We start from the raw sequence: 11,236 nt of genomic DNA, 5'->3' as shown, positions 1-11,236 counted from the left end.
GACAGAGGACGGGGTGGAAATGAATATCCGGTTTGTCCGGGGAGGGAAGAGTTAATAGTTTTCCTCGCCGGGGTCTCCTCCGCCTCTCCAGGCCCCTTCCGCAAAGCTCAGACCTCCCCCCATTTTGGGGCGGTTCGGCCCTGCAATTCAGGTCCTCCGGTCCCTCCCAGGGACTCCTGTCTAGCGCCTTTCATTTCCCACTGATCCCGGAGCTCGAGTCTGGTGTGAGCTGGGCGCCACGGGGCGCAGGGAGCGCTGGTCTCCTCTGAAGCCTGGCGAGGCGCAGGGGTGAGAGCGGGCGGGAAGACAGACGGGCCGCGGCGCGCATTCGCCAGCACCGCAGAAAGATTCCCCCTGACGAGCGAGACCTGGGGGTGGGGGTGGGGAGTGGGGAGAAGGAGAGCGCCTCCCCAACCCCGTCTCCCCCCCCCCCCCGTGGAAGTCTACGGGAAGAGGGGGTTGCTTTGGCAGCAAATTGAGCACTCGTTCACGGTGGAGGGTGCTTAATCCAGAGAGCTGTGCACAGGTAATGCATAATGCATTACACACACACACACCCAATACATGCACTGGGTGTCTGTTCACAACGTGCTCTCCAAGTATACGTGGCACTGTGTTGCTGAGCTATTTTTAATAATTCCGGGCATTATTTTCCTCCCCGCAACGCTAATGTTTATCCCCACTACAACTACCACTCTACGCCCTAAGCGCTCATGTAAATATCCTCCTCACTGCGCCCTACTGATTTTTCCAACTCTGCCCAGCCTTGGGGAGGCGCTCGGCAGCCCGGGACGTGCCTGGCGAGGCCGCGGGTACGCGCTGTATCGGCTGTGCGCAGGGCAGCTGCTCCCCCGCGCTGCTGTAAACACGAAGGGCAGAAGCGCACTTGATCAGACAGTGCCGCGAGAGCGTAGGAGAGTGGGCGTGCGGCAGGTTCGCACTGTTTACATCCAAGGGCTGCAACCACCCTTCCCTCACTTCTCCACCAGTGCCCCTCCCGGGCTCCCAAAACGGAGGGAGGGGGGAGCATGCAAAAAAAAATTCCCTCCAGCAAATCCCCGCCCACCGGCCCTTTATAATGCAAGGGTCTGCGCCACGGAGGACCCCCGGCCACTCTGGCAGCCGCGCCCCGTTCTCCTCTACCGGCCTCTGTTCTCCTCCGGCCCTGAGAAGGGCAGGGCTCCTCCTAGGCTTGGCGGGAAAAAGAACTAAGGGGAGGGCTCCTCGGTGCAGTATAAAAGCCGCTTTTCTGGGCTTTATCTGACTCGCTGTAGTAATTTCTGCGAGAGGCAGAGGGAGCGAGCGGGCGGGCCGGGCAGAGTAGAGCAGCCAGCGCCGGGCCGAAGGAGATCCGGAGCGAAAGAGAGCTTCGCCTTCGGCCAGTACCCCCACCATCCCGGCGACCACCACCCACCCGCGACACCCCTCCCCGCGAGCCCTCGCCGAGTCAGCGGAACTTGGGCCACTGCGGCAGACGGTCACTTTGCACTAGGACCTACAGCCGACAGACCCGGGGTGGCTGCTCCACCAGCTGGGGACCCTTACCCCGGACCGTTCCTCTGAGAGGTGGTTTTCCCGCGGTTCGGGAGCAAGATTCCGCCGGGTCTCCGAACACCCGGTAAGCTCTCAGATCTGTTTGACTTGCTTTTTCGGCACCGGTTTGACCCTGTCGCTAGTCTAGTACCTAAATTGGGGCAGAGTGAGGGGTGCTGCCTTTATTCCTATTCTGTGTTAGTGACACTTCTCTGGGTGATCACAGCGGATCGGGCCGGACCCGGATGCAGTGACTTGTCAAGGGCAAGTGGCCGCGGAGGGACAGGGACGCATTCTGGAAACTAGCTTTCGGGGGGCTCTGCCTTTGCGCCAGTGCTACCCGACGCTAGCCCGGGCGCTAGGGCACTCCTGCTTTATGACATGAATTGCTTTGGGGGCTTTTTAGGGGGGTAAAGGCGGGAATCTCGGCTTGGCGTGGACAGAGAAAAACCACTGTGCATCCCGAGCTCCCTGGAGTGTGGACTACAGATTGCCCGAGCAGGAGAACCCCGCCACCGCGGACTTTTTTCTCCCTGTCTCCGGGAGGACATTTAAATTTCGGCTTTGCGCATTTGTGACAGCCGGAGACAAATACTGCGGCGCGTCCCGCCCGCCGATCCCTGCGGCGAATCCAACTCGCCCTGCTCTTTTTAAGAAAAGTTGCGTTCTAAAAAAATAATAAGAATCCTCATAGTAAAATGGGAAAACGCTGTCTCTTGTAAGTGTTAGAACTTGGTGTTAAGCAGGCGCGGGGAAGGGAGAGGAGAGGCCAGGGCAGGGATGTGTCCGATTTTCCTGGAATGGTCGACTGGGGGAAAACCAGGGCAGTTCTCCGCACCCCGCCTTGGGTGCTCCGCCACCGTCGCCCACGGGTGCTCCGTGCCCCTGAGATGCGGGGGGGAAGGTGGGGAGGAGATGGGGAGACGGCGCGAAACCGGGCTCGGGGCTGCTCTGGGAACAGCTGCTACCGTCGCGGGAGGCGCAGACGCCCGGCTCGGGGCGCAGAGTCTCTGCGGGCTCTGTGGCGCAGTTGCAAGGCTGTTTGGAGGAGGGGAAGGGAGGTGCCCCTGTTTAACATTTGACAACCCCTTTTTCTTTATTGGAAGGGGGTGTTAAAGCCGGCTGCTGGGCTCGCCACCACAGCAGGCTAGAGGAAAGAAGAAAAGCCGGCAAAGGGAGGAAGGGGGACGGGCAGGGGGTGGGGATGGAGGCGGTGGCGAGGGGCCGGGAGGGGCGGCGGCGCCCGAGGGGTAGGGGCGCGGCAAGGGCTCGAGTGGGAACAGGCGCGGCGGCGCAGTAGGGCCCCGGACGGGAGGAGGCGACCACCGCTCGCGCTGGGCGCCGCTCACTTTCTCCTTCAGGTGGCGCAAAATTTTGCGCCTTCGGTTGGCAGAACGTATTCCCTACCTCCGGCTCTTAAGGAGGCCAAGGCCGTTTTTCGATTTCTGGGAGGTGCGCTTTGCCCTTAGGACTCCCGGGGGCGGGGAATCTTGGCGGGCACCGTGCAGCTGGCGCACCAGGTGCGAATTGAGATCCTAGGGGGTCACCGGAAGGTGTGGGTAAAAGGGTATCTTTTTTTAAGATATTACTATTTATTTCCTTGGGGGGTCCTCTCAGCCCGGCCCCTTGGTGGGGGAAGGGGTAGCGCAGGAAGGGGAGTGGTCGGGGCTTGCTGTGTATGTACTTGCTGGCTCTCGGGTTTCGGGTTCAGACGAGACCCTAACTCAAGGCTGACCCCTTGTGTACCCCCACAGCAGGCTGCCGTCAGGATGCCACTCAACGTCAGCTTCGCCACCAACAGGAACTATGACCTGGACTACGATTCCGTGCAGCCCTATTTCTACTGCGATGAAGAAGAGAACTTCTACCAGCATCAACAGCAGAGCGAGCTGCAGCCGCCGGCGCCCAGCGAGGATATCTGGAAGAAATTCGAGCTGCTGCCCACCCCACCCCGATCCCCGAGCCGCCGCTCCGGCCTCTGCTCGCCCTCCTACGTTGCTGTCACATCCTTCTCCCCCCGGGGAGACGAAGGCGGCGGCGGTGGAGGCAGCTTCTCCACCGCCGACCAGCTGGAGATGGTGACCGAACTGCTGGGGGGCGACATGGTGAACCAGAGCTTCATCTGCGACCCGGACGACGAAACCTTCATCAAGAACATCATCATCCAGGACTGCATGTGGAGTGGCTTCTCAGCCGCTGCCAAGCTCGTCTCAGAGAAGCTCGCCTCCTACCAGGCTGCGCGCAAGGACAGCAACAGTCCGAACCCTGCCCGCGGCCCCGGCGGCTGCTCTACCTCCAGCCTCTACCTTCAGGACCTGAGCGCCGCTGTCTCCGAGTGCATCGACCCCTCGGTGGTCTTCCCCTACCCGCTCAACGACAGCAGCTCTCCCAAGCCCTGCACATCTCCGGACTCCGGCGCCTTCTCCCCGTCCTCGGACTCTCTGCTCTCCTCCACTGAGTCCTCCCCACGGGCCAGCCCCGAGCACCTGGTGCTCCATGAGGAGACACCACCCACCACCAGCAGCGACTCCGGTAAGCTGGAAGCCCCTCCGGGCCTTGCCATGGAGCAGGAGGTTGGGTGGGTGCACGTCAGTCTGTTCACGCTGGCGGCGAGTCCAAGTGGACGCGGTAGCCTATTCTGCCTGTTTAAGTATCTGGAAGGGGAAATGGAGCCATCAGGTGCCAGTGACCTCCGGAACCCTGGGCTTTTAGTATGCCCGGCTTTCCAGCCCTGGGCACTTAGACCGCCCTGGTTGCCTGCCCCCCTCCTTTCTCTCCCACCCCTCAGGAATTTCATCTGGGATTCTAAATCTCCTGGCTTATCTTGCAACTCCATCCACTTCTTAGCTCTCTTAAGCATTCTAATTACCTGGGGTTGAGGAGGAGGGGGCATTTGAAGGAGGTTAACTCTGAACTCCAGGAGTGAATGAATTGCCTGTCTGCCTTCCTTAGGTCCTGGAAGTGGTTGAAGTTTAGTGGGCTGCAGGCCCTACAAGAATGAGGGGAGGCAGGCCAGCCTGCTGCCGGAGAGCTGGGAGCCGGTGAAAGTGTCTATTCTGAACACTTCAAAGGCTTGCCAAAACCAGACCTCTCCGCCCCCCTTTGCCCATCCCCCAGGACTTGTTGGCAAAGTTGAAAGTTGGTTTTTTTCCCACTTCCAGTAAAATGGGGAGTTGCTATCATGCACACAACACCTGAAGGGTTCTTGGTAAAGTCCCTTAAAAATAGGAGGTGCTTGGGAAAGTGCTTGACTCTGGGTGTGTCCAAAGCCTCATTAAGTCTTAGGTAAGAATTGGCATCAATGTGATGTACTGGTGAATGGTAATTTTCTTGTCTGTACCACAGCCCAGCTGTCATTGTCCTCCCATTGAAGCCTCCTCTCTCTCCGGAGCGAAGGAGCAGTGAGCTGTGTGGTTTTTGGGGGTGGGGAGAGGGCCTGTGGCCTCCAACATTCCAGTGCCTGCTATTTGCATAGCATTCAGTGAATGAGGCCTTCGGGTCATTCATTGATCCTTGGGAAACATTGCTAACCAGTGATTTCTGTTTCCTTTCTTAAAGAGGAAGAACAAGAGGATGAGGAAGAAATCGACGTTGTTTCGGTGGAAAAGAGGCAGCCCCCCACCAAAAGGTCAGAGTCAGGGTCACCTTCCACCGGGGGCCACAGCAAACCTCCACACAGCCCGCTGGTCCTCAAGCGGTGCCACGTCTCCACCCATCAGCACAATTACGCGGCGCCCCCGTCCACTAGGAAGGACTACCCCGCTGCCAAGCGGGCCAAGCTGGACAGTGGCCGCGTCCTGAAGCAAATCAGCAACAACCGCAGATGCGCCAGCCCCAGGTCCTCCGACACCGAGGAGAATGACAAGAGGCGGACACACAACGTCCTGGAACGCCAGAGGAGAAACGAGCTGAAAAGGAGCTTTTTCGCCCTGCGTGACCAGATTCCAGAGTTGGAGAACAACGAGAAGGCCCCCAAGGTGGTGATCCTTAAAAAAGCCACCGCGTACATCCTGTCGGTCCAGGCAGAGGAGCAAAAGCTCCTTTCAGAAAGGGATTTGTTGCGGAAACGGCGAGAACAGTTGAAACACAAACTTGAGCAGCTACGGAACTCTTGTGCATAAGCCGACCTCTGAGAGGGAGGAACTGGACTGGCACATGAATTCTTATTTGTTACTGGGGAGGGGGGAGTAAGGAAAAAGGTTCCTTCTGACAGAACTTCAGCAATCCATTCTGTATGAACTTATTTCAAATGCATGGTCAAAGTGCAACCTCACAACCTCGGCTGGGTCTTTGGACTGTAAGGTTTAGCCATAATGTAAACTGCCTCAAATGGGACTTTGGGCATAAAAGAACATTTTTTTATGCTTGCCATCTTTTTTTGTTTTGTTTCTTTTAACAGATTTGTATTTAAAGAATTGTTTTAAAAAAAAAATCTAAAGTTTACCCAACTCTCCTGTGTACATATGGCCATTAAATGTAAATAACTTTAATAAAACGTTTATAGCAGTTATACAAGATTTCAAGCCATGTATTATAAACCACAATTTTTTTATTTAAGTACATTTTCCTTTTTAAAGTTGATTTTTTTCTATTGTTTTTAGAAAAAAATAAAATACCTGGCAAATATATAATTGAGCCAAATCTCAAGTCGTGAGGTGTCTTGTTTCTTTCCTTGGCTTTCACCTGTTGCCCGTTCATCAATCGCAAAGCAGCAGTTCTGACCTGAAGAGGAGGTGCCTACCAAGACAGGGATTCTAAGCGTTTTCCTTGGTGAAGTGGATCTGGGGGCTTTAAGATCTTTTAAGTGCTCAGGATGGTAAGCTGCTTCCCAACGTGATGATAAGAGACAGAGTTGTTGAGAAAAGAAGGCTGGTAAGAAGGTTGGAGGTAAGGAAAGACACACACAGGAGGTTAAAGATAGCAGTGAAATACACAAAGAGTTGCTGCTAGAACCTGAAGGAACTCCAGCCAGCCCGGAGGGATGAGGAGCCACCATTTGCTTTATGCGGCAGTTCCCAGGGTGCCAGGTCCTTGGCAGGGGTTATCTGTCTCCTGAGCCTTAGAGGAGCCCCCAGAGGAATGGCCCTGTTAGCCCCATTTCACTAACAAGGAAATAGAAAAGTTCAGAGGGTTATATAACTTATCTGTGGCTACACTGATAGCAAGAAGCAGAACCCAAGCCCGCCCCACCCGCATCTGTTAAAAGCATTTAACCCTTCCCTCTAAATTCTTGGAGCATCTTGGGTCTGAAGTGCTGAAATCAGGAAGGCTCCTGATTTGGAGCCTCAAGGATAACACTAAACTCTCTACCTCCCAGGCACTCTTCAAAGTGTTTTAATTGTAACTACAGCAACCCGGTGGGAGGTGGGAGATGCTCACGTCTGAAACTGACACGTGGCAGGACAGCCAGAGGCCCAGGAACTCTTGTGCCTATGCAAAGTCCACAAATGAGAAAGAGTCTAGCAGGGATACAATCTCAGGCTCTGTACCTCAATGTGCTTCTCAGACAAGCAAGTGGGAGGAAACTGGCCACTCCAAGAGACAGGGGTCAGTCTAGTGGATTATGCCTTACTTTAAGTTTTTAACCTTCAGGCTTGACTAACTTTCCCACCTAATTTCTTTGGGTCATAATTATCTGACTTTCCCCAGTGAAGAACCCACTACTCCGCACTCCCACCTGAGTCATTTGCCTCATCAGAGCCTCTGGTCACTCCTTCCTGGAAGGAGACAGTTTGCAAATACTACCGTTCAGATCAGACACCAGAACGTGCTTAGCCGCTGTCAGATGAGTCATTGTGCTAGAAACTGCACACTCTGCTTAGAACCACTTTCACACACTCATGACACATGCTCATCATTAGTCCATGAAAAGACATTTCTAAATCTACGTGTTGTTAATTAGAAGCCTCGGGAAAGCCGTGGCTCAAACCAGATACTACGTTAACTGCAGAAGAAAATAAGAGTTGCCATTGCTCTTCTAATTGCCTCACCATCTCGGTAGCTCTTCAGTTCCCTGAACAGTCTTTGAGATTTTAATTCACATCACCCATAAATCAATAAATAATTACTGTCTTTGACCCCCCTAGCATAATTTATTCGAGGCTTTAAAGTCTTGTCTGGAAGCCTTCTTTTGGATCCTAAATCCTACCTACATAACTTCAAACTGTCCCGCCCCCTATGTCCCAAATTCAAAGGGAGGGCCAATCCACAGAAGCTGAGGAGTTCAAAGCCCTTCCAAAGCGGGGGCGCTCTTAAACATTGCACTGTGTGCCCCTTTGTGGCCCAGGGCTGGAGTGCAGCCCTGGAATGACTCACTTGGGAACCAGGAAGGTGTTCCTTAGAATCACTAAGTCTGGGCAAGCCCTTAGCCTGAGAGTGTTCCCTGCTAGGAAAACAACTCCTCGTGCCCAAGGGTCAGGAAAGAACGGAGGATGCAGAGGCTGGCTGTGCGAATGGAAGGGAGCCATTCCAGTCCCTTCTTAAGGTGCCTCAGCTTCACACGGCCAGGGAATCGTCTGAAAATTGGACACATGCCCACTTCATTCCAGAAAGTCAGCCCGCTCTTGAACACAATACAAATCCACCCTCGGACTCAATCCAGAGAGTCCCAGAGGTCTCCAGCATTGTGCAATTTAGTTTGTAGATAATAATTGAGAGCTGAGATAGAAGGGGAGCACTTACAATTTAGAAAGGAATACACAAGAAAAAATAAGCTAATTTTGATGGTGTCTTCTGTCATGCCCAAGGACTCCACTGCCCTAGGGGAGTCCTGGGATGGTTCTGTTTGTTTAGAGATGTGATGAAGAAAGAGGAAGGAAACATTACTTTACAGCTGCATTTGGATGCCACAAAGATGGACATTATAAAGCGAATCAAGTTTTAAAATGAACAAAGCTGTCACAATTTCAGCCCAACAGTATGAGCATGCGAGTTGAGTGTTTTTATGTTAAGACAAATTGGCTGAAGATTTGGGAAGAGGACAAAAACATTGCATTCCAGAATTCTCTGTGGTTTCTTTGCAATAACATACAATTAGATCAGTACATAGTTTTTCACATACATGCTAAGTACACAGGAAGCATTGCTTCCCTACCATAAATAATTCTGAAGCTAGAAAATGCTAAAAGGTGTCCATCCAGCTTCATCTATAAATTCCCTACTAGACAGCTTCATAAAAGGTTTTTCTTTTCATGTTAGAGACCTCTTTCAAAGAAGGATCTAGAAACAAAACCAACAGGACAGGAACAGGGGCATATTTTCAAGCAGAAAGCTAACCAGGGGCCACATCTTCAAAGCTTTAGCTACTATCTTTCGGTTTGCTCCTTTGGGGAAGAACCTGGACAAACTGAAAAGATGGAGGAAATACCCAAAACACTGGCTTTGTCAAGCTTCTTTGAAGTGACTGAATTGATTTCATTTCTCATTTTATTTCACCCAAGACTAGTCTATCCCCAGCTCTTTCGGAAACCAGCGGTGAGGGGAACAAGTGTTAATGGGATGTAGATCTTTCAGAAGTTGAAAGGAATGTTCTTTGTTTCCAAACAATGCCTGGGAGCTCTGCCACAATCCCCAACACTTTCTTCCCATTGTCATCCTGTCAGCCCACTGAGGGGTAAAACACCCTGGAGTAGTCAAAAGGCTAAAGGGTGGGCCAGGAGAGTCCCAAGGGAGAGGGAATTAATCATTAGACTCCACCTACAAGGCCACTTTAAAAGTTGGAGGGGGACTGTCTTTTAACCCTGTCTCTCCATGAACTTTCTGAAGTACTCTAGGACTTCCTGCCCACCCACCCTCCCAAAAAATCTCGCTGAACCCCGCCAACGTCTAGCTGAAGAATGATTGTTGAGTGGGACAATACTGAGGTTTAGACCAGCTAAATAATTGGACCAAAGTCATGCAATTACCCTCCATAAAACAACAATAATAGTAGTTAATGTTTACTATGTGCCAATCACTTATTTCACCCCCCCCCAGCACTGTTTAGTAGGCAATTTCTATTTCTAGTGCCATTTTACCAATGAAGATATTGAAATGTTCAGAAAGTAAATCTGTCACAAAGGTGACAGGGGGAACTATACACTGACTCATAGGAGGTGGGCAGCAGTACAGAGAAAGAGGAGACCAATAGCAGCTTGACCCTGAGGCTCTTACAGACCAGAGAAAAACCTAGAAAACAGGCAGTTAGGTACCAAACCGAGGGGCACTCCGGCTCTGCTCACAGCGGAGAGGCTGGGAGTTCAAGCTACAGCACCTGCTGCCCCTTTTCTTCACACAGAAGACATCATCAGAAGAGTTTGGAAGCACCAGGAGCGGGGGGGCATCACAGTTGGGAGGAAGCATCTTGATGAAAACTGTGTCAAGGTGTCAGCGGGTGAGGGACCATTGGGCTTGGCGGGAGGAGAGTTCAGGGTCACACCTCCTCCCCAGCTGAATGACAACCTCACCCCTGCAGCACCCTCTCTCTCCTGTCCATCATGCAGTCCATTATCTGTAACAGTTGTGGACCCAGACAGCCATGGATAGAACACGTAAAAAAAAAAAGAAGAAGAAGAAGAAGAAGAGAAAGAAGACCAGGGGCAAAAAAAAGAAAACGTAACAACAGAAATGCCCTAAAAAATACAGATAGAGATCAATAAGCATCATAACTGTATTCACAATATGGACATTAAATTAGGTGGTATAAGTGATCTCGGGGTGATTTAATGTATGCAGGAGAATGTGCATAGACTATGTAAGTCCTTTTCTTTTGTATAAGGAAAATGGGCATCCAGAGATTTTAGGCTTTTTATTTTAAAATTATTTATTTATTTGAAAAGTAGAAAGATAGAGACTTGGAAAGATAGCGAGGTACAGAGAGAGAGAGATCTCCCACTCACCGGTAAACTCTCCAAATGCACGTCTGTCCCCAACATCCCACCCCCACCCTGACAACAGTCAGATCGGGGTCAGGCCGAAAACAGAGCAAGAGCCACCCCCAGGTCCCTCACAAGCACTTGGCGTCACCTGCCGCCTTCCTGGCCGTGCTAGCCAGGCCTTGAGCCAACGTTCTGATGCGGAGTGCAAGCAGCCCAAGCGGTGGCTTCAATGGCTATCCCACATCTGCCACATCCTCAGATTCTGATATAGAGAGGGAAGCCCTGGAACCAGTGCCCTAACAATGCAGCTAGATGACAGGAGCTGCCCTAATACACAACCATCCTGAAATATCCTCTCCAGGAGCTCCGAACATGTGGTTGCAGAGTCAGCAAGATCAACATTACCATGACTTGGCCACAGTTGCATCCACAGTCAGAAATGATATCTCTAGAAATGGACCCAAGAAGTGTTTTTAACAAGTCCTGGAGTGCTTGATAAAGCTTTACCACTGTAACCCCAGTGACCATCCGAAAACACAGCCTTATGACTGTGCCCTTATCTACCTGTATCTTTCAAGGGTTACTGGTACCTGCTGAAGTCCAAAGCCATCTCCACATTACATGAACTTTTTTAGATACTTTGTCATCTTCGCTCAGAGTATGCTTCAGCCACCACCTCCAACATGGCAGTGCACAGGTCTAGCATGCCTGCGCTCATCTGTCATAGCTCAACTGCAATTATCCTCTGACCAACCAGGGGACAAGATTCCAACGGCACGCTTGAAGGAAAGCTCTTGCTCTACCTGTTAGGTCAACTCCTTGAGAAATGAAGCCTCTACATATTCTCT

The 11,236-nt window shown here is 52.0% G+C and overlaps 1 protein-coding gene across 3 annotated transcripts; it reads left to right on the top strand.

Moving 5' to 3' along the window:
* Positions 1-1,176: 1,176 nt before the first annotated feature.
* On the top strand, positions 1,177-6,058 carry MYC (MYC proto-oncogene, bHLH transcription factor). Of its 3 annotated transcripts, none has more exons than XM_012925639.2 (3): positions 1,177-1,618; positions 3,291-4,065; positions 5,092-6,058. In XM_012925639.2, exons 2-3 carry the CDS (start codon positions 3,303-3,305, stop codon positions 5,652-5,654), a joined length of 1,326 nt encoding a protein of 441 aa, XP_012781093.2. In that variant the 5' UTR covers positions 1,177-1,618; positions 3,291-3,302; the 3' UTR covers positions 5,655-6,058. The 3 variants fall into 3 exon arrangements, with proteins under 3 accessions (XP_012781093.2, XP_058524472.1, XP_058524473.1); XM_058668489.1 differs by having other exon boundaries at positions 1,179-1,618; positions 3,288-4,065; XM_058668490.1 differs by lacking the exon at positions 1,177-1,618 and adding an exon at positions 2,792-3,053 and having other exon boundaries at positions 3,288-4,065.
* Positions 6,059-11,236: the final 5,178 nt, after the last annotated feature.

This window comes from Ochotona princeps, chromosome 9, assembly GCF_030435755.1.
Source record: "Ochotona princeps isolate mOchPri1 chromosome 9, mOchPri1.hap1, whole genome shotgun sequence".
Classification (NCBI taxonomy): Eukaryota; Metazoa; Chordata; class Mammalia; order Lagomorpha; family Ochotonidae; genus Ochotona; species Ochotona princeps.
The sequence above is the reverse complement of the archived record's forward strand: the minus strand, read 5'-3'. Positions and strand labels throughout refer to the sequence as shown.